Below are 22,816 nucleotides of genomic sequence, written 5' to 3'. Positions count from 1 at the left end.
GCCCCAGAGTCAGATGATTTAAAAGCTCTACTCACAAAAAATTTAAAAAGTCTCATGGTTTAAATCTATACCTATCTCTTTTTATACCTTAGCGTTAGGAGCTGGAGATACCAACATCACAAACAAAGCAAAGGCGTCACTACCACATTAAGAGGCTGAAGAAGTACTATCACTCTTAAAAAAGTATCAGAATTAAGAACAGTAAATGGGACTGTTTTGCCTAGGAGAAAAAGTAAAGCTGAACTACTGTATTTCTGTCTGCTTGAACTGTGTTGTTCCTCTGCAATAGCTTGAAATTAGCAGCCTAGAAGGAACCAAGACCCATGTGACAAATCAAATAATGTTTATTTAACTCAAAATGTTGGGTTTTTTTTTTTTTTTTCAACTGGCCTGTGTTTCTCAAGCAATAAACTGACAACAGAACAACTTAGGTTTAAAGCTTCATCTAGATGTTTGGGGTGAAGTCCCCACCCCCCAATATTTTGTAGTATTTGAAGAGAATGAGTTTTCAACGTGGAGCTTTGGACTTCTGAGATGTAAAGTTTTATGATGTCCTGTCTGTTGTACATCCTTTCCTAAAAGCAATGAATATTACCATGCAATTCACAGTTGTCAGTTGAGGAAAAATATTATCGATCAATGGCAATAAAATTAGGGCTGGAGTATGCAAGCAGTACTCGTACTAATAAGAGTTTGTATTTGTAAGCAGACATAGTCACACTGAGTAGCAAGAGCGGGAATTGGCTCAACTAAACCTTTGACCACATTGGCAATCTTTCCTTTTAAACAGCTTTTATGCCTGAAGACATTATGCCATCAAACTAATGCCCTAAAAATAATGCAATTTGACTCAGTAAGGCTGGAAACTTGATTCTGCAGTCTTTGTACAGAAAAATTCCCTGTGAATGTGGCCATTAACAGAAGCTATTTATTGTCAGTCTCCCCTACGTCGCCACCATGCAAATGTACAAATCCAGGCCTGTGAAACTCAACGACTGTTTTGCAGATAATTGTTGCTGTGTTTATCCTTCTATCTCTGAAGTTTGTTTGTTTTCTTCCTAGGAGTATTTAATCATCCTTCATTTAATTTATTTAGACAAAGTAGAACATTACTTTTATTGATTAAATACTTCTGGTGGAACAAAATCAAAAGGCTTTCATTTCAAAGTGTTTTAGTGACCGGACTGTTCTGCTCTGCTTGTGAAACATAATTACACTGCTTCCTAATCATCAGCTCATCAATAAGAGTCACAGTGTAGGCGCCTGTTACATTACAAAGAAGCTTTTTACTGCTTTAATCTTTTTTATTATTATTATTCAAAGCATGTCATGTTCTGATATAATAAAGTACAGCAGAATCCCTCCGTGGGGTAATCTCATAAATTACTAATACACTCGTAACTACTGACTTTGTTAACTACTGACTTTGTTATCAACGCTACATTTAAGGTTCTGCATTCATTCAGAGTGAACTTCTCACTTCTCTCTCTTTTTTTTTTTTTTTTTTTTTAAGTATACATTACCTGTATCTTTACAGAACTAGTAACATCTCAGTGAAATAGGCTCCAATTATATTCTTTATCTTTGGGTGGAGAAAGGGGGAAGGCAGGGATGAATTTAATTGAATACAAAATTTGTTTTTTAATTGCTGAGAGACACTTGAGACATGCAATGCACTTGGAAGGCTTGTCAAACTTCTGCTACGTACTACCAAGTGGCAGGTCCCAGATGGTGACATTCAGCTCCCCGCTGAAGTCAACAGCAAAATTCCAATTGGCTTTAATGGCAACAAGACTAGACTCTGAATGAAGTGATTATAGATTATTAATTGCTAAATTGGAAAATACAGCTCTACAGTCAATCTTTGGTGTAGATTTATGTAACAAGACAGGGATTTTCATCTTGCTTGCATAACGTGAAAAACTGGATATGCTAAAGTCTGCCAAATGCACTCTAATCTGCCATTTGATGGTGACTAATTAAGACTTTCGTACTCTATATGCACTACACTTCCAGCCAAGAACACAAACACTATTGTGGCTTGCTTAAATGTGAAGTTGTTATTTCACCTCAAGAAAAAAAAAAACACAACCCTGCAGTACAGTAGAACTGCAGTAAGCGTGATTTATCACTAAATCAGAAGGAAGGAAAGGGAAGGAGTTCTGCTTCTATCCAAGAGACTCATTTGAGGTTTCTCTCCCTCTCTCTCTTCAAACTTTAGTCTCCTTCCTCTATTTCCTATGCATTTTTTCAACACTAAATGGTTGGCACTGTCAGAATTGATGACTGTATTATTGCATGAATATATACTCTATACATAGCATATTTCTAATAAAAATTATTGTTTAATAAATACGAGTGTGCTGAACATGAACTTTGAGGTGGATATTTCTATGTATAAATGACAATGGCCAGAAAGAACTAATAAGTTCTGTATAGCTACGTGCTAGGAAGAATTAGTAAGTTCTGTATAAGCTATACACCTGCTTGGTTACCCTGTGCATTGGACAACATCTCAATGGCACACATTATGAAATCTAGGGATTTCCTATTTGGAGGGCTTATGCGTGTTTTCTCAAGTCACAGCTTGCTGTCACTTTGCGTTTGTGGTTGTCCTCCGAGTTGGTAAGAAGCCCGACTGTCCCCGAAGACATGGGAAGTATTTATCTTAGAAAAACTAAAAGGGTCAAATTTGCTGGCAATGTAAAGTGATGGTTCTGTTGTGGGCAACAGCGTTTATCACAGCACAGAGTTTGGTCTTGTGTTTCCAACAGTAAAGATCATCCATGGTGATGCTGTGCTATCAGAAACACTATGGAACAGTTTGGTCCTAAATATTTATAACCTGTGCAGCACACAGTGCCTCGAGCACTCTTGCTGGTATAACTCACCCCTCTAGACTCTCCCTGGCCTTCATTCTGCTTCTCGATGAGTCCCTGTGCCCAACAGCAAAAGTTTGTAGGACATGGCCCTTCTCAGTAGGCACAAATGGCACCTAGACATAAACTGTGCTTTACATAAGCTGACCCAAATTGCTGGAGTGAGGAGCAGCCTCAATCAATGCCTAGTCAAGAGGGTTACTAGAAACTCTCCAGAAATCTTTATGTGAACAAGTCCCAAATCATTGGTCCCATTTAATTAATTAGATAGGGAAAACCAACAAGGGCTCACTTGCTCTCTCCTGTTACCAAAGAGGTTGCCAGCTCTCATTTCATTCCCTCCCTGGCGTTGTCCCATTCTTAGAAATGCAACTCGACGATTCAAAAGCAACAGGGCAGCATACCCACTGATTTCTCAGGATGACTCTCGGTAGCCCAGCATAGCGTATGGACACATCCTAGATCACTAATTCCTTTTCATTGCTAAAAGCAGGAACACACATTACCTAAGAAACAATTGCAACAAATACATTCCCAGACAACTCTCTGTAAGTATGGTGTGATTTTTTTTTTTTTTTTTAAAGCAGCTCTGAAAACAGGATGATTCATACAAACTCTGTTTTACAGCACACAACTTTGATCACTGCCAAACATTCTTTCAAGTAACATTTCAACTCAAAGCTGTCCTGAATCCTTGCCATTGGAGCTAACACATATTCCCTTCTTCCCTTAAGGTCAGACAGTTTTTCTTTGCTGCTACTTTTCTCTGGGAAGCACAGAAATACTTTCTGTAAGTCTATTTGGTGGGCAATTCCCTACAGACATGACCTAAGTCACGGGCTTTTTTCCTGAGGACAGAGACCTTGATCATAGTAACTGAAAGGTGGGGTTTTTTTTTAGCTTGTGGACTCCAGTCTAGCAGCTTTGCTTTGTTTTTAATAAAAAGAGCAGCAGCAGCAGTTTGCGTGGTTCGTTGCTGAGAACTCTCCCAGGCACTAGCTCAGTGGCTCTAACAGCCAGAGGTGGGAAACGTCGTTTGCACGTGAGTACAAAACATCAGTGCTGTCTCCAGCCATAGAGCCAACTCTAAGGACAGAGACTGAAGATTTAAATCCAATAATTTTAAGACACCTTATGTGTGAGAGAGAGGAAGCATAACTGTGTGGCCTGCTGGAGGGAGGGAGCACGTCTTGGCTCTGATCTCTGCTTCCAGAATGATTCGGGTACTTTACATTAAAAACAGCTAAAACTGGCAGTTCACATAGGCATAAGAATAACAAGAAGAAGCTGTTCCTGGCAGTCTATATTATTTGTATAATGAATATCTCTTTTAGAAAGTCTCCTCGCACATCTGTTTTGGGTGGGGAAGACAGTTGTTATTTGGTAGCAGAAGAAAGACATTAACAGATACACTGCAATAAGCCCTCCCTATTACCCTTTACAGCTGCTCTTCCTGCTGAGCCCAACGGCACACCAGAAGGATAACACCACCAGTAAAGGCAATTCTCACCAGGCTAGCACTGCCTAACTCAGCTTTTCAAATTTTCAGCTGATCCTTGTATTATCCCTTAGAGAGACAGCAATTCTCCTCTCTACCATCCAAGTTTAGTTTTAATTATGGCAAAAAGACCCTCTGGAAAGATCAGCAGCAGGTTTTAGCTAGACCAGCACGGTAACCCGTAAGCTTTCTTGCAAAGCGTAAACACCGTTCTCGGAGAATATCTGCGCACAAGGTGCATTTGTATTTTCAACTACTTATTGAGGTACCCCCAAGCTGTACTTTATGTGCACACTATGAAGAAAAATGAGAATGTGACTTACAGTTCTGGTGACTCTTGGTCATGCTCTCTGAGTCCAAGGCATGGTAGAACTCATACGCCGAACGGCCCAGCAGCTCTTCTGGATGGTATCCGATCAACTCTGTTATTCTTGGTTAAGAAAAAAACAAATATTTAAAATTCAGGTGGCCTTAGCCTTAGGCTTACATGTGCAGGGCAGCTATCAGCTCTAGTCCTTAGACTAACAGACTTAAAACCACAATATGAGAAATTCTGAACTTCCGAACACCTTAGGAACTGTAGAGGACTTCTGATCATGTTCTGAAATATTTCCATGTGCAGAATAAACGACCTTTTACTACTACTGGAATAAAAATTCCTAGGGATGTCTTTATGTGTGTTGCAAATTTTCCCAGGCCTATTGCACAGTATTTCTTCTAGAAGGTCTCATCTGGAAAACCACTGCTGACAAAGTTCTCAAGCTGTCCGCTCCATGCACAAACTCCCAACTACCATCATTCAAAATCAAATGTATGTGAGGGGGGTAGTGGTTGGCACCATCAGGTTTAAAAGTATGTGTACATTTAAAACACATACATAAAAGGGTTAAATCACTACTTTGGGTATTGCATTTAATAAAATAAAAATGCAAGGTGAGGAATTAAGGGCAGTTAAAAGAAAAAAATCAGCTCTTCTACTTAGTGCTTCTTAATTATATGAGAACTTTGGCATGTGGATTAAGTTACTTGGGTGACTAATCCACAAACTAAGTAGGATTTTACACAAAGAAAGCTATGATCTCAAAAACTAGACTTTTTTTCAGAGCCTTTCTGAGTACTCAGGCCTGGCAGGATTTCTCACAAGTTTCTGAATAAATGAAAATAGGTCATCAAACTGTGCAGATGATTTTCTCTAATGAGGAGGTGGAGGAAAAGGGTTCTTTTTTCCTAAATTCAATTTGAAATACCATCACACACAACTTTACAGGAAACAACACAGTTACTAAAAAAAAAATAATTCAAAAGCAAAGATGATATATCTTCTGGGAAAAGAAGGAAACCTTACTGTTTTCCAAGTCAACAACACTCTTGGATGCCTTTTCCTAGCTTTTAAACTGCAATGACAACCTATAACGTAGCACAGAGCAGTAGCAGAAACAACTACAAACGGACTGCTAAGCTGTCGTAAACCTTGAAAAGCCAGGAGGTTTGCAAGGAATGGTCGCATCTTGCAGCAGGTCGCTGCCGTCAGTGGTAGTGCCCAAGTTCTATGCCTCGTGGCCAACTCCCTCGGAAAGGCTTTATCTGCCACCACCACATTTGATTAGTGGCATTGCTCCTTTTAAGAGAGACATCCTCCGGTTCGTGTACTCCCTGGAAGGACAGCCTTGGCCCAGCCCTCCAGACACAAGCATGTCTTTACAAGACAGACATGTAAATACTGTAAAACAAACAGAGCAAGAGCATGGCATTCATCTCCCAGATCCCCCTCCAGCAAGGAAGACACATAAGATGGAGCTATTTTGTGTATGGTTTGAACGCCAAGGCATTGAGTCAGCTTTTCCCTCGCCTCCACAGAACTGCATAGCTCATACCCCTGAGACATGTTGGGTTTGTCACTCTGAAAACTACTCTCTGTCCTGATTTCCACGGCATGAACCTGGGTTTATAATGATTTAGTTGAGCAAAGACTGTAGCTGCTTTTACTGGGTTCCCCCCAAAGACTTACTCTTCTGTTTATGTTTACAGTTTTATTTACACTTACAGTTAGACCGACAAAGGGGAAATTCTTGAATCAGGTTTCCAAAAGAGTTGCTTTTTTGACTCTCTTCACTGACAAGCTTCTGAGCTTCTAAACTGCACCCCAGTCAAATCTGTAACTTTTCTCTGAAACCACAATTGCTTTTTCTAACAAAAGCAGAAGTTCTCATAATGAGCCGGTCATCAGAGCTGAACCATCAGGAAAAAACAACAAATACAGAAGGAGCCCTCATAAAAGTAAGGCTCCCAAAATACAGCTGCTGCTCGCCTTCACGCAGTCAGCTGGGACACATTGGTGTAAGTGGCCAGAGGCTTTTGCCAGGACCAGTGTAAATATACAGTCTTTAAAAACAGAAACTATGGCCTTTGGTTATATAATGGCATAGCATTATAAAACCATCCCGGTTAGTTTGGAGCTCATCACAAGGGGAAGCCTTTTAAAATTCAGGAAGTTGAGGTTTTACTCTTAATCCAGTCGTTGGGAGCTGAGAGCCGAGTGGGGGTTGAGCGGGAAAAAGGAAAAGGAAATAAAGATAATGGGAAAAAAAGAAGCATCACGTACCCAGCAGCACCAATGCAAATCCAAAACCACGTTACAGCCTTCACGGGTGTCAACAGTGGAACTGAGATAGCAAGCAAAACATACGCCTTACAGCAGGCTGAGGGACTCTTAACTCTTATCATATAGGAATTGCAATCTCTACGCCAAATTGTCTATTCCAATCCTGTAGTTCCCCTCTCAAATTGCTCCTCACTGATCAGTTCATAACGAGCATCCTCACTATAAAATTACTCTTCTTCTCATTCCATGGCAGAGAACGACTTGTGGTGTGATCCTGCTGTGACAGCATCAAATTTAATTAGATCTAATGTAATCTTGGATGAAAGTTAGCAAGTGGTGGGTCGATACCTTTTTACTACAACCCACTAAAAAGCATACAGGAAGATAAAAATAAGGTATCAAAGAATTACCCACAAACTCCACAACATTGGCCAAATTCTAAACCCATGCCTGGTAACAGTGAAACACTAATCAAGAGTAATTGTTTTTAAATAGTTACTTTAAAAAAATAAATGGCTAAACAGCCTCTATGCCCTTGTTAACTGATCTGTTAATCTGTTACCACTATTCATATGCATTACATTTCTCTTTAAACACCCCCTGGGAGTGAAACGATTTTTTAAAAAATTATAGAATGTTTCTTTCTCCCATTCCAAAACACCCTAAAACTGCCTGACACATTTCCTAGACACATTTTTAAATACCGCTATTTTACAACAAACGGCCTCTCTCCAAGAATTGTTAGCAGTATTGTTTTTGGTGCATGAACTGGCAGATCACACCCTCCTTTATTCCCCCTCTGGTGCTGCTGACTCTGGAAAAGCTTAAAAAAAAAACCTCATGGGCTGCAGGCAGCGCAGGGCTGGAAATCAGATTAGCCAGTTCCATGCCGCATTACACACCAGGGCCGAGGCAGGGAGCTACCCCCGTCTCCATCGCACCCGTCCCGTGACTCCCCGAGCCGTTCGTGGAAGAAGGCTGGCCGCAGCTCACAGCCCGAACGGCACCTGGGCCAGAAGGCAGCGAGTGCTTCAGCAAAGGTCTCTGCGCTGACCTCACTTGAGCATCGCTTTGAGGTTCGCCGGTGAGGTGCACCCTCCAAACTCCACGTGCTTTCCACAGGAGCCTCTTAGCAATACGAAATGCCAAGTGAGTACACAGAGGACTAAGCGCAAAGGAAAAAGCATCCTACGGAGCTATGAGGAGGAGGAGCACGTAACTAAAGGAGTCACAGAAATGTGTATGCCCCAGGGGACCAAAGGGCCATTTACAAAACCTGAACCTAGAACACAAGCCTTCTACTTTTGCTTAGACACCAGACAGAAAATTGCTCTTTGTGCAAGCTGTGGAATGACAAAATTGGAAAACAAACCGTATGGTGGTTTTGGATGGCATTCCTGCCATAGTAGGCTTTGTTTCCTTTGCATTTGTAAAAGCTAAATTGGTGCTTATTAGAAGGCTAACAATAATTTTTGTTGAAGACGACAGGTGGGCTGAGAGGCTGTTTATTCTCCCATTAACCGCTTGTTTCTGAAAACACTAATACCTTTGGGGGAATCTTAATTTTGCCAGACTGGCACTTCGGTTTTCTGAGCTAAACTTGTCACCATGATGCATTGAGGTCAAAAACTCAGAAAACACAGTAAAGAGGTGGGCAGTAGCCCTCCGCAGTAGCAGATCTGTCCCAACTCCCACTACTTCAAGTAGTGCTTTTTGAGCACTACTTCAGTTTCTCTTAATATACCCATTTCTTAAAGGCAAAGTTTTGTGCTTAGGGCACACAATGGAGAAACAAGTGATCTGAATCCTATTTCTAGATTTGTACAACTTTGCCCTACTTTATCTTTTTGAGACATGGCAAAGCAAACAAAGCTCACTGCTTCACAGGCTGCATCTCCTAAGAGATGAGCTATTTCAAGTGTTTGGTTTTTTTTTTTCTTTCCCTTAAAATTGTGCTTTTCTGTCTCTTTATAGGAGCACAAAGCTTTTTATTGTATACTATTTCTTGAGTTAAAATAGTATCGTAAGAACCATCAAGACTGAGAAGTCAGGCTCTTTGTGAAAGACTGCTGTAATGTTTACTGCTCATAAAAAAAGAGCTGGGTGTATATTTGTTGGGCCATGTGTGTGAGGGTGTGGATCTCTTAACAAAGTCTTTCTGTATTCAAACTGTTACCAAGTTATTGAAGTTAAATTGGTCTTGACGGGAACAAACAAATAAACAAAGTTATACTTAAAGCAGAATGAGTTAAAAAAAAAAAAAAAGAAAGAAAAAAAAATAAAGCCCAACACAGCCACTGTACCTGGGGTAAAGCACTCTGCCAGCCTGTTAGAGCAGGCGGCAGGGCAGCGTGGCAGTCCTGCCGAGTACCCACATTTCCTCTTGAAAATATTCATGGCTTCTTCTACTCTAACCCAGGCCAAAGAAAAAAATAAAATACAAAGTCCTGGGACCCCTGCCCACTCCTTTAGAGGGAAGGCTGGCCTGGTCAGGTGTATCTGCCCTGCTAGGCAAAAAAACCCTAGATGGGTACATTAAAAACTTCACCAGGACTCTGTCTGTCCTACTCATTTGGTCTACCTAAAGCAAAGTTTCGTTATTAACAAAAGAAGTTGGTCATGTTTTTTTCTTAAATATGGCATATACCAAAAGTCAGTTTTGCCAAATGCGGGCCTTCGGCTTCAGATATCATCACTTCGCTGGTCTCCATAATGCATTTTCCCCCTGAGCACAGATGGAAGGACTGGAGGTCCTTTCAAGTGCTTATTTGCATTCTCACCTAATGTAAAAATACTCCCCAAATATAGGTCAAATGGCAAACTGACTTAAACCCTCATACGAGGTCCTGTGCCTGCACATTTTGGTTTTACAGGAACATAACTGGAAGCACAATACACCTCAGTTTCCTCTCAGTCAGCCACAGCCTGGATCCCACATGTACACTCGTATTAGGAGAACCCTAACTGGGACCAAACACTATTGGCATTGCATCTTCCTGCACCGTCCTATTCTGAATCGTCACACATCCTCCATCGCTCCTTTTTCTTCTTGAACTCTTCCATTAAAATGTTCCAATCAAGAAAAAGTAAAAAAGACTATAACTAAGTGGGTTTCTTGTAACCAGGAACATATAATTCCCAAAAGCAAGCCATGCCTTCAAAGAAATGGAGAACATATGCTTTTCAGTGTGCCGGTGCCAGCGAACTGGTTTGCGACGCAGCCTCCAGAGCTGCCGCCTGCACATCTCGCCCCGTGCAGAAGAGATTTGTTTCCTTACCCTTCTCTCCTCTGACGTGTGCTGCCCACAGCAGTTACGGGCCAAGAGCGCCTCCCCCTCCCCTGCACCCCGGAGAGGTCGCAGGGATGAAGGTGAAAAGCCAGTACCACCTACAATGCCACGTTACCCTCCCTGCTTTCAAAACACTGGTCCCCTCCAAAACACAGTGTATGGTTTTCTGTTGTTATGCATAAAACAAAAAGGCTGAGACTGCACGTGCTGGGGCACCTGAAGTAGTTTCGGGGTTTTCTGTCAAATTCAGATACAGTTTTCACTTTTGTTTTGTGGACTTCTTTTTGCCACAGAAGCATATTGCTGCTATTTCTATGTACACATAGCCCCTGTGGCCCTGCCTGGGAAGATACGCTGAGCATCAGCTATGCCGCCACGGTAACAAAATTACCTTTGTATAAAGACTGGCCTTTTTTTCTGACTAGAACACCCTCACTGGAGATCTTCCCCGATACAAAAGCATTGTGCAGCTGAACTAAATCCTCCCTTGGATTATTGAATTGTACCACTGATCAGCATTTCCCTATTACAGCTAAAATAATCCTTCCTTGTAAACCACTTAGCCAAGTGGAGCAAGGGAACATTTTTAATTGGCTCTTCAGGAATGGCTGAAGCAGGCATTTAACAGAACAACTGATTTTTAATATTTATATCTCACAAACCTTTCTTTACAGGCTCATCACCTTGCAAAAGCTGTTTTAATACAAATATATCCCACCTAACCATTGGCAAACCATAGACCCACATATATAAATTATTTTTGGAAGGCAAAATATATGGGCTAGTGTCTCACTAAATGAAGGAGGGCCAATCTTGTCTGCTTCATATCGCATCTGTCATGTACCCTCCAAGGAAAAGCCAAAAGAATCAAGGCACTTCATGTCAGCCAACTAGTTTTTGTTACAAAGCGTTGAAAGGTAGCCAGCCTACATTTTGCGTATTGCTTTGTCACAGACAGAGGCTACAAGCTTTCCTAAGGAGATGACAGATGCGATCCTCATTTTCCGCAAGGGTAAATTTCAGCGTTATGTACAATGGCAGCTCTTTCTTGTACCCACTTGAGCTTCACGCTGAAGGTGGGTGCTTCCATTATAAAGGTCCAGCACGGCTGCCATTCATTAAGGTACTTCCTCAGAAATCCTGGAGTTTCTCTAGCTGAATGCTTCCAAAATAAAAACTTAATGCTCCCTGGAAGCAGACCTGTCCACACCAGATGAACTGCAAAGGGGATACTCAGATGGCTGCAGAAGCCTGCTAGAGGAGGCACGCTGCCCTCGGTGGTATCAGCCCTGAACTGGAAAGACACAATCTCTCACAGAGAAATGAGCTGTGTCAGCCCTGCTGCTCCACTGCAGAACGGCCAGAGCAGGTTGAAAAGGGTTTAGGCATCTGACTGGCCCATGCTGCTTTTCTTCCTCCGCTCCTCAGCCTGGATTTACATTCCTGGCATAAGCTGCTCCTTCAATACAATTTGTCTAGCACCACCGAATTTGATAAGAACAGCTGAGTGTTATGCATTTTTATGTGTCTAGTGATGTGTCGCCTGTTGGAGAGAAATCAACATCCCGCTGGGAGGGAAGCGCAAGCCAGGAGGATCTGCTGGGAAGAACCCGAAAGGTGTGTGAGGTCTCCTCCTTCTCTGGCCTGGCTGGCTTTTTACAGCTTCATCATAATCTCAATAAAACATGAATGAAACACCCAACCAACACTATCTAGTAAAAGACATGCTGTTTTGTTGCCTGGTTTCCAAGAGAAATCTCTGAAATTCCTTGCAAGTTAAATCCTCCAGAGGAAGCTGTTGTATTTCACTGCCATGTGAAAAGTCCTCCTTGTAAATCAACTCCCACTATTTAAGACACGGCATAATATTTCATTCTTTTTAAAATAAGCAAGTGTATCTTTAATAGGATAGTATCAGTCCCTCTCATTCTCATTTATAATTGCTTATGCATCAAGTCTGCCAGAGACATGTGAATGCTGCAATACAGCAAGATCCTCTGTCACTCTCCTCTAGCCTGCCAATTCAGAGGTACATTGCTTTTAATAATAAGCCACCACCATATCGTTGCTTTTGCCCCGCTAGGAGCAAGGTATCTCAGTATTCTCATCCTGAAAGTATTAACAAGGAGGGGAAGCAAAAAAAAAAAAAAAAAAAAAGAAGTCTGTTTTATTGCGGTTACACCAGTGGACATTTCTAGTTACAGCACACTTGCTGCTAAATTCTCAGAGAGGTCAGAAGAAGGTCAGTCACAAGTTTCACACTTGTAATCTTGCTTTCATCCACAGCTGCTAACACTGCTAGTTTATATGGTTGCTTCATCACATTGTTTAAAATAATAATCTTGCTTAGAACAAGTTCTAAAAAACCTCTGAAGGATGAAAAAAATAACCAAGATCTCAATCCTGTGAGTTTTTGCATAAAATGCGAGCATACGTATAATCCCACTGATAACCCTACAGACCTCAGCGGTTGCTAGCATCTCTGAATGTCACGAGACCAGTTTCATTAGACAGAAAACTTCATATTAAATTCAGGGATGATGCAAACTTAAGAAGCCCCAAAACGAACACCAAACCCACAGCAGTAAAGACAGGACTTTCTGGGGAAACAGGGAACAGGAGGACACTCCATGGGAAGGGATCTCTGGCTCACTCACACACAGGGAAGATGGTTACCACAATATGTAGATAGGGAGAAGAGGTAGATGGTATGAAATGCCATACAGATCCCAGGGGAAATCACACAGGCAGAGACGAGGGGGATCTCCATTTTTCTACTCAAGAGGCAAATGTGGGGAGTAGAAGACACAGGCCCCTTGCTTGACCCAAGACCTTCCCCTCCCCTTCATTTCGCCACTAAAAGGAGCATATAGATAACCAGCAAAGGTTGTTTGCTTTTCATTGAGCAAGAGGCTGTAACCCCATTTCAGAGCTGCAGATGCTCTGGATGCCTTAGCAATTCTTAGTTAATCTAGAGCATAAAGTACTTTCCAGCTAACCGATAATAGCATCCTGGGCCAAACCAACCATAAGACAGTCCTTGACTAAGGGCTGTAAGGCATGTCATTTGAGACCTTCTCTAAAAAACGAGAACAGAAATCCTGCGTACTCTTCAGCGTGTTAAAACCCAAGAAGCTAATGCTTACGGCTCTAAGTTGCCTCATCTTCTGCCAGTGAACTTGAATTCCTCACTGAGCAGGAGGAGGAAATACAAGAGTACCATTTTGCCTAAACTGAGATTTGAAATGGATTAAGTGAGCCACTGAATAATCTGTCTTGGTAACAGACGGTACTTTCTTCTAGTCCTTGCTTACCAGGTCCACGCAGGAGGACATTTAGAAGGACTGCTTGTTTTGCTCAAGAAGGTAGAAACACCCAGGGAAAGGAAAAATCAGTGGAGTTTACCTGTCATCACAGTAGGTAAATTTCATGTCCATGCTATGACGACTCAGGAAGGTCTTGCTGTCCAGGGGGATATCGATGTTTGAAGGATGCTGAATAGGCTCACACATTATTATAAGGCAGGTGAGAAGAGGTTCTTTATACCCACACAGAGTGTGAGGAGGGCAAGTGTTATACACTTTAACTTGTCCAGTGCAATGCAAAACCTGAAATAATGATTTTTGAATGAGAAACAAACTTAGAATGTACTTTATCTACACACCAGCATGTCTTTTAAAATCAAAAACACTTATTATGGCTCAAATATGGTACCTTCCAGGTGGCGGACTTCAGGTTAACGGTTCTGCCTCTGTTGGTAACGGTGCATTTCATCCTCATGAAGAAGTCACGCTCAGTTGACATCTCTTTGCTTTTCTTTCCAAAGCCTGGACCTGTATAAGGAAAATGGCAAATGAGTTTTCTCAGTTTTGCTTCTTGATTTCTTCTACTTACAAGCATGAAGGATTCAACAGAAATAACAGACTAATTCTCAGATAATTTATCTGCAGAAACCATCAAAGACGCATGGACCATTGAAGAGCAGTTTGTAGAGCTCAGACCTAAAACTTTAAGTGGAACTTAAATAGGACTTTGTGCGTTTAAACTTATGTTTTAGCTTGCAGCACATAAATCTTTGCAAAGCGTTACAAGTGAAAACATTATGCCTGTCTTAACTTGATGAAAGGAAAACACTAAACAAACAGTTCCTAGTGCTATCATATATAAGCAATATTTGGCAAAACAAAATAAATCTGCAAAGTATTGAATAACAGTTAATGATTACTCTAGGAATGAAAATTCCCTTTACCATGACTAACAGATCTCTACTGCCAGCTAATTACTTCATTCGGTTATTTAAAAAGCAAACAGTGGCTCTTTTCTATTTTCATTATTACCATTTTTCAGACTCAGATTCTCTCGAATTTCTTCGTGATCACATGGATGAGTGAAGTCAAAAATGCTGTGTCCAGTTAATTCCACCTGTGCAGAAGTAATAAGTATATTTAGCCAAATAAAAGCAACTAATAGTATTCATTTGTTTTTAAATACCACCTATTCAGATGAAACTGGTCACTAGAACTAAGTGCACCAACAGCAGCTTCGGGCTCATTTCCAGGATTTTTCAGAGAGGAATTAAGAGGAATCAAAGACGCCAGTTTTGACTGTGGTCTAATCAGTGGTGTGCAGTGGGTCAGAGTAGGTTTAACTCAGTCTCCTTTATCAATGATTTGTGCTGTGTCCTGTATTTAACCTGTTTACCTTGACTCCACAACCACATCAAACTGGTGACTCACGAGGGTGCACTAAAGAGCACATATATCCAACCGCAATCCTCTGAAGATTTCGGGTGTCTTTAACAACATCCCAGTCCAGGTGTGAAAGGACACAGAGTGGGAACCGGGAGAACAGCCTTCCCACCACAAAAGATGCGCCCATTTTTCTAGCCTCCCTAAACCATCTGCTCTGTTTGTGGAGATCCAGCGATACTCACAGACACAAATCCTGTGACCCTGCCTTTGTTTACCCTATGCGTAACTTCTCATTTTCTCCCCCGAACAATTCCCTGTCTTTGGATTTACACGGTGTAGTTGTAGTCAGCACCACCAGTTATTTTCAATACAGAAGGAGAAAATACCCCAACCAACAAACCAGAGAAGGGGGGACCCAAAAGAGCGGCGCTCTCCCCTCTCTGCCCTCTGTCCTATAGTCTAAGGCACAAGTTGAATAAATGCCCATTCTCCTCTCCACGGTAATATCTAAGGCGGCAAGTTTGCAGTCACCAAAGACACTACAACTTTGACAAGGAGAAGGTAAAAACACCACCCTGTTGTCAGGTGTTCAGGGTACCTGCCCGAGAAATAAGAAATTTTATTTCCAGTCTTTTGGAGTGACATGCCGCTGTTTTTCTGCATTTAGGCATAGGACTCGTTTCTAGGAATTGTATTACAAAGACAGGAAAGTGTTAGGGAACAAATTACCTGGGTGAGACCCATGTATTTGTTGACATTCTCTGACAAAAAGATCATGTCTCCATCCTGTGTCACCACGGCAATAAATCCCTCCAAAGCTTTCAGGTACAAGTTGTCCATCTGCTGGTCTGCCTCTAGTTCATTCTCGTTGTCAGCACATACTGAGAAAAAAAGAAAAAAAAGCATCTAAAGTCTTCAGCACCTTAGCCAGCCTTTTTCAACACAAGCACATCCAGTTACAAGGCAACAAAATATTCTTCTGCTGTTAGAATTTCCTTTCCACAAACCCCTTTCGGTGGGACCTTCCTTGAGAAGAAAGTTGTCTGCACAGCATATGAAAGGGATGTCCTTATCACTAGAAAGATATTTTTCTAAACTTTTTGGCAAATGCAACAGACCCTCTATTCACCTCTAGCACGTTTCTGCAAGATGCATTTTCAGTACGTAACACCTACATACCCAGACACTGAAGCGCATCTTCTTTGTGCACACTCTTTTGGCCACGTGCAACCTTTGTATCCCCTAACAGGCACAAAGCATAGGGCAAATTTTACAGAAAGTAAGTAAATTTGTGCATTCATAACAAACGTCTGAGAAAAAACATATTTCCATCAGGCCAAGTTTTCTAAGAAGTTCAAATACTTTTCCTATGAAGCATGCCTAAATAGACCTCTCCACTCAGTATGGAGAGGTCTGGTAACACGACCTTGAGAAAAAGTAGGAAAAACACTTCCTTGAAGCCCTTTTGGGGGAATCTCTCTTTCATCCCATAAACCTCAGTATTCCTGGGAAAAACACAGATCCATCCCACCAATACCGGCTTTTTCATCTGCAGACGTCAAAACTCCCTACGTGCCACTCCACCAAACTCTGAGAAGCTTCGTCACCCACTTAACGCTCCTCCAGCCACACAAGAGGGAGAGCCTCAGACGCCACTCACATCCCTTACGTTCGCCTGTGCAGATTCATGAACCCAGTGCATCTTAGCCAATTTTGGAGACGTGCCACTGTTGTGCTGAAATCTAAGGCCATGCTAGAATATTTATTAAAGCATTTTTTTTTGGTTACTCGTTTTCCTGTTGCTTTTTGGCTGTACTGTAGAGACAACTGATGGCACTGCAAAGCCCTCATCGTGTGTGATCCACGTTGCTCATCTCCTGCAATGGGAGGCAGTAAGTGGGCAAAGCCGCAGGCCGGGAGGCAGGGAAAGGGAGGCACTGCTCCTCCTAAAGCCAGTCACCCAAGCGTCCACTCAGCACTCTTGCCTTCCCTTCTACACTTTTAAGCATGCTTCAGTTCCATGAATAAGAAGCCTGCAGGAGATGATTTGTAGATGACTAGTATCGAAAAATTTCTGTGTAGGAGCTGGTCCATTAATTTCTTGACATGTTTTACATGAAACTGCTGAGATTTTTCTTTTTTTTTTTACAAAACTATTTACAGATATAGCATCTGGTCTGTGTACCTCAGACGTGCTGTGGTGAGCTTATCTTTATAGTTTTGTCAGTTAGCCTGCACATTTGCGATCAGTCATTGCAAATATGCATAGTGGTAAGGCTCCGAATTTGGGGGGAAAAAAAGCAAACAAACAAACAAAAAACCCCTTATTGTCTCAGAGTAAAGAATAATCAAGTCCAACCATACACTGCCGAAGACACAAAGCCATGGGTAAGTCCCATCTAGATCAAAGGCTCTCCACAGCCCAAGGCAGCAAGGATGATCTGAGAGGAGCTGGGGAGAGCCGCTCTGTGCCCCTCCCTGGTGGCACAAGAGTGCTCCAGGCTGGGCCCACCACCGATTCTGCAGGCCAGAGGCTCCAGCCATAATTGCATCAACCTTATTTGCAAGAACAGTGAGACTCTTAAATGAGTTTCTTGGAGAAGCTGCTCTTCTTTGTTAGTTTAATGTTGCAATTTCAGCATACAGTTTCTGTTCTCTAGTACACATTCTATTAGCACTTGAGAAAAGTATTTCAATTTTCATTCTTTTCCTCGCTGAAACAGCACACTCATCATTTCCCCTCATGTTTCTTGTTGAAACACTCATTTTGGAAGAAGTCTAGAAGCAGGAATGGGGTATTGCTTTGTAAAACATTATTAGAAGTGGTTTGAGGTTGGGATTTTTTTGGATAGGGAAGAGGCTGAGTCAAACTAATGCAGCTTTAACTTTGAAGCGTTAATGAGTTATGATTAAAGGACCAGTCCAATCTATATACCTCCTGCAACTGCATCCGCTAGTGCCTAAGGATGGACAGCGAGCAAATGCAGAGGGATGAGCATTTGCAATGCAGAGCCCACTGAGCCACTGTTTGGAACAGATGAGTGGTGACAAAAATGATGCTGGCTGCGGCTTCTGCATCCTCCTCCTGCTCCTCAACATCCCTCCCTGGCAGCAGCCCATTACCCATCCTGCACACACAGGAATGAACAGACTCAGCCCCAAATCCATTGGGAGCACTTAGTTTATCACCCTTTGCTTCTCAACGTGATCGTTTGGTAGCAGGAAAGAGAAGACACTCTTTGGGGATGGCCAGCACAGGCTGGGGATTTATCATTTTGCATCCCTGCACTGCAATTCTAACTACACACGCAGGGGCCAGTTCCTCAGCACAAAGCAACTGACTTCAGGAAATTACATCAGGGCTAGCATTTAAAATACAGAAAATACACAATAATATATTTGAATAGTATGCACTTTGACCATAATGACATTTAGGGAAGGGAAAAAAAAAAAAAAAAAAGGTAAGTGACCATCTGCTCCCAAGCTTGTTTCTGCTGTGTAAAGAATGTCAAGGGTCTTTTTTTACTTTTCCGGAAGCAAACAAATGGTTTATTCAGCAGGGATCATGGCTATAGCCCAAGACAATCAGCCAAGTGTGGGTTCAGAGAAAAAAAATGACTTTTCAGCTCTAACCCCAGACCCTCCTTTCCATTTTTTTTCCCAGCTCATTAAGTTTGCATTAACAAAACATGACCATTCAAAGGCAGGAAGGCTATTCAAAGCATTTGTATTCTTAAATGCCTCCAACAGTGAAAGACAAACACTTTACTTGTATTATCAGATGATTAAGTTTGCTTTTCCATGTATATAAATTATATTACTTATACAAACACACACAGAGGACATAGGATCACTCACATCAGGGCTGCAGGTTCAAACCCTTAACATCCTAGCTGAGCACGGCACTTAAAGATATAGTCAGCTTGAAAGCACACGGTTATAGGGTTTTGTGCTATCAGAGTTCAGCTTTTTTTTATTAAAATTACCTTCGTCCAGCTGGAGGCATCTGTGATGTAGACTGGGAGGAGGGAGGGAAGAGAGTTTGCGCCGCTGTGCACCCCCTCTCACATAACCCAAAAGCACGACCAAGGTGTTTTGCAGACACCCTCCAGCTCCCCTGGTAACTCAGTCAGCCCCACTGCATCCCCTCCTTCCCCCGTAGCAGCCCCAGCCGCAGCAGGCAAGGGGAGCTGGCAGATACGCTTATTTCTTGTAGTACTTAATAGGGCATGCTCTCGTTTCAAAGACGGAGCAGCTGTATCAAGGAAACCGTAGGCACTATCAGGCACCTAAAGGTAGGTGACAAGTAGCACCAGGAGCCACTGTGCTGCCGCTGCCCATCTACTCCTTGCTTGTCCCCCATGAGCATCCCCTGGCAGCCTGCCCAGGGAAGCTTAGGCACTGGGGGAGGCACCAAGGACACTCACGTCTTCTACTGCGTCCAGGTACTTCGTGGTGGTTGCAAACACACAGTCCCAGAAAGTGTCATCTGGGCTAAACCCCTGAAGCATATTAGCTCCCTGAAGATCCTTAGTCTGCAGCAAAGAAACATACTGGGCATCACTGGTGGCCCTAGTATGCCCTGCATCAGGTAACTTACTATACTTCTAGTAATATAAATAATAAATAACAGTACCTCATATCGCTGCAGTTACAGCATTATAGCTTGTTCCCTTTCTCCTGCGAAAATCACTAGTTACTAATACACAGAGGACATACACACATTAGGAGACTGATATATCAGAAGCAATTCAGTTATTGCCACTAGCAAAAATCCGGTTTGCTTTAGAAAGAATCTGTTTTGCAGAAGAAAAACAAATGAATCCATCGCTACTGAAAGCTGCTCCCAGAAATCCCTATTGTCTTTCACTTTAGCCTAAGAAATTTCAGCTTCAGATGGAAAACATTTGAGAAAGCTGGGACCAAATGAAAGCAGGAGGTTAGCAGGAGGAGGTGGGGGCAGAACTTGGTTTCCAGTAGGTCTGAAGTCACTTTACTTGCCAGAATTCTCCAGGTCTTAAAGAAAGATAACCATGGACTCAGTTTACCTTGATTTTTAGGTAGAGGTTTTGTCATCAGCATTGCTTTTCAAAATAGCTGCTAACTAAATTTTGAAATAAGGATGCGTTTCTTATTTTTTCCTGCAACTTTTTCCATCTCTACTAATGGGAGTAACTCAGTTCAGGCACCATGACAGTATAGCAGGGAGGCTGGACTGCAAATATGCCAGTTTAACTATAAATTAATAGCACATTCAGCAGAATGAAGTACTGTAATATTACTGTTCATATTATGGTTACATTTATGGATCCCAGCCAAGATTGCGCTCATGTAGCACGGGGAAGCCTATAAAGGAGGGAGAATCCCTGTCTGGCTGAGACTGAGAGATCTTGAAACACATCAGAGAGACACAGAGAAGTGCAGTGGCCTCCCTGGGGCGACTGTCAGAGCTACAGCAGAACCAGGAACAGAGCAACTGTCTCCCGTGTCCCAGTTTGATGGGTCATCCACTGTTCATATTGCCCCAAGGCAGTATTTCTTGGTCTGCATCAAATTTCGATACAGTATTTTTCAGTCCATGTCTCAATCTTCATCAAATTTTGACAAATATTTTTTAATCAGCTCCATTTTGAAAACTTTTCTAACCACCGACGTAGAATTTATTCATCAACAAGAAACTTTGAACTGTAATGGCAAATGCTTATTGCAGTGTTTATGATAACCTTTTATGCTAAAAATAGCTCTTGTAAACAAGCTTTGATTAATTCCCACTGTCAGGATGTGCACTGTTCCCAAGTTTAAGAACACTTTTTCCGTAGATGCTTGCTCATTTCCTTCAGTCCAACCTCTTGGAATGAGTCTGAAGGCTCAAAAATCAGGCTCTCCTTACAAGAAATAACTGCTCAGGTATAAACAACCTCCTAGCAAACAGCCTATACTCCTTTCAACACCTTTGATCTGACTCAAAGGGACCTTTTTTGGTCAGTTCAGAGGTAGAAAGTGATGAAAAGGATTTTTACTGGAGGTCACATCACCACCTCCACAGAATTTGCATGGCTTTGTTTCTGATCCTGGATCCTACAAGTACCAGAAAGTTGCTTGGCTATTGTGCATAACAGACACCAGGCTATAGCTGCCACTCCTGAGGAGGGTTGTAAAAACGGCCTGACGCCGGTAGGCAGAAGTTAGGGAAGATCTAACAGCAGCTCCATCCTGCATAGGAGAGAGCAGCTTTGAGACAGACTTGCCTCTTCCTGGATTCTTGTTTTGCATCAAAGGAAAGCAACTGATTCCCCCCCCCCCCCCCCCTTTTTCTTTTTGTTCTGTCTTGACAGAGCAGTATATCCTGTTCAAGGGAATATTTTCAATGTGTTCAATAAAAGCTTTCAATTTAGATACATGAAGAAAAAGCTACTCTCAAACTTGAAGCTTCCTGAAGGGCTCTTATCTCCCAGTGCACAAGCAACTGATAAAGAAAGCACTTATGTCAGTGTTGTTTTGATTGCAGAGTTTCTATCTAGCCAAATCATTCAGATGCTGCTCCCAGGAAGCTGCTCCGAGTCCTGCAGCCATCGGTGTTGAATGGTTGGGGTGCAGCACCCCATCAGACCAGGCCTCCTGCGCACCTTCTGATGCACCTTCCCAGAAAAGGGATGCCACTTCAAGCAGCTGAAGCACTCGGCACCCGGCTCCACTCTCCTTCCTAGCAGCACGGTTGGCACAAAAGTATTTTTCCGATTTAATAAAAGCAAACAAGTAGATAAGCTATTTTTAAAGCACTGTTTTATGCCACAATGGTCTGAGATTAGATGCAGCTTGTCCAGACATTCAAAAACAATGCCCACATCATTTCTCCCTGCAGTTTGTCCTCTCCCTTAAAAGCCTGGAGAAAAGCTATTTTTTCCCTTCTGCTCCCTGCTGGCTTTCCGGCTCTGTTGTCTCCCTCCCTTGAAACAACTTCACACTGGCTTCCTCGTGGCCTCCCTTCTCCCAAACAACTTCCCGTCTGCTTCCCTGTTCCCTCCCCATTTCTGCTGCTCTACTGCCTGCACAGGAGCAACTCCCATCAGTTTCCTTTGCTGGATCTCTGCACAGAAAAGACACCCGGGTGGCCACACAATTGGGACGGGATTAAAGAAAGCTGATAAAATTGTGTTTGCCTGATTAGCCTGACTAAAAAGTCTCCAGCCCTGACACACAGCAACTCACTGGTATCAAAGAGTTCTGGTTCCTCTAACGCCTTTAGCATCAGCATGGGCCAAATAAACACTCAAAATCATTGGCATCGCATGCCAATACTGCCCGTACAGGCTTCCTAAAGTGGATTTTCTTCCTCATATTCAGACAAAAAGAGACTGTCTGAGGCAGCCTTAGCAATTATCATCATGTCAGCTGTTAACCAAGACAGCCGTTCTTTAGCAAAAATTTCTCTTTTACCATCTATTAACCCCCCCAGAAAGCATTCAGCTAATTCACTAGCTATTCTAGAGAATAACAGGGGACAAGTACTGCTATCAATTTTTCTGACTATACTAAAGGACTTAAGATCCCAAATCCAAAAGCTCCACTACTGATAACCATCAAACAGTCTATTTTCAGCTACAGCTTTATGGGATCAAAACCTTTACTTGAAATGAACAAACATTGCTTCTAAATTTATCCCAAACATTTGAATGTGATGATGGCAAAAATGTATTATGCCAATAGAATTAGGAGACATCTTGAAAAATATTTAAGACGCTCATGATTAAATGATATTTCTACTTAGCACTCCAATTATACCGTGTACTGTTCTGCGCACAACATGGAAACAGTATCATAAAGCTATTGTTTCAGTTTGCTTCCTGTGATACTAA

The 22,816-nt window shown here is 42.1% G+C and overlaps 1 protein-coding gene and 1 long non-coding RNA gene across 5 annotated transcripts in view; one reads left to right on the top strand and one right to left on the bottom strand.

Annotated features, from left to right (window-relative positions):
- The window catches only part of EPAS1 (endothelial PAS domain protein 1), an 82,019-nt gene that overhangs the window by 10,486 nt on the left and 48,717 nt on the right, over positions 1-22,816 (bottom strand). For all 4 annotated transcript variants that reach the window (XM_087777248.1, XM_087777246.1, XM_087777244.1 and 1 more), the window contains exons 3-7: positions 15,690-15,841; positions 14,607-14,691; positions 13,984-14,102; positions 13,675-13,877; positions 4,701-4,807 (exon numbers count right to left, since the gene is read on the bottom strand). In XM_087777248.1, coding sequence (XP_087633374.1) covers positions 4,701-4,807; positions 13,675-13,877; positions 13,984-14,102; positions 14,607-14,691; positions 15,690-15,841 — 666 coding nt within the window. The remainder of the gene's footprint in view (positions 1-4,700; positions 4,808-13,674; positions 13,878-13,983; positions 14,103-14,606; positions 14,692-15,689; positions 15,842-22,816) is intronic.
- LOC148053240 (uncharacterized) overlaps positions 1-22,816 on the top strand; it is a 95,108-nt gene that overhangs the window by 48,720 nt on the left and 23,572 nt on the right. The window lies entirely within an intron of this gene.

The sequence above is a fragment of the Nipponia nippon genome, unplaced genomic scaffold (genome assembly GCF_047370975.1).
Source record: "Nipponia nippon isolate SJK-2023a ecotype South Korea unplaced genomic scaffold, ASM4737097v1 scaffold_4, whole genome shotgun sequence".
NCBI lineage: Eukaryota > Metazoa > Chordata > Aves > Pelecaniformes > Threskiornithidae > Nipponia > Nipponia nippon.
Note: the sequence above shows the minus strand (reverse complement) of the source record. Positions and strands in the feature narration are given on the sequence as shown.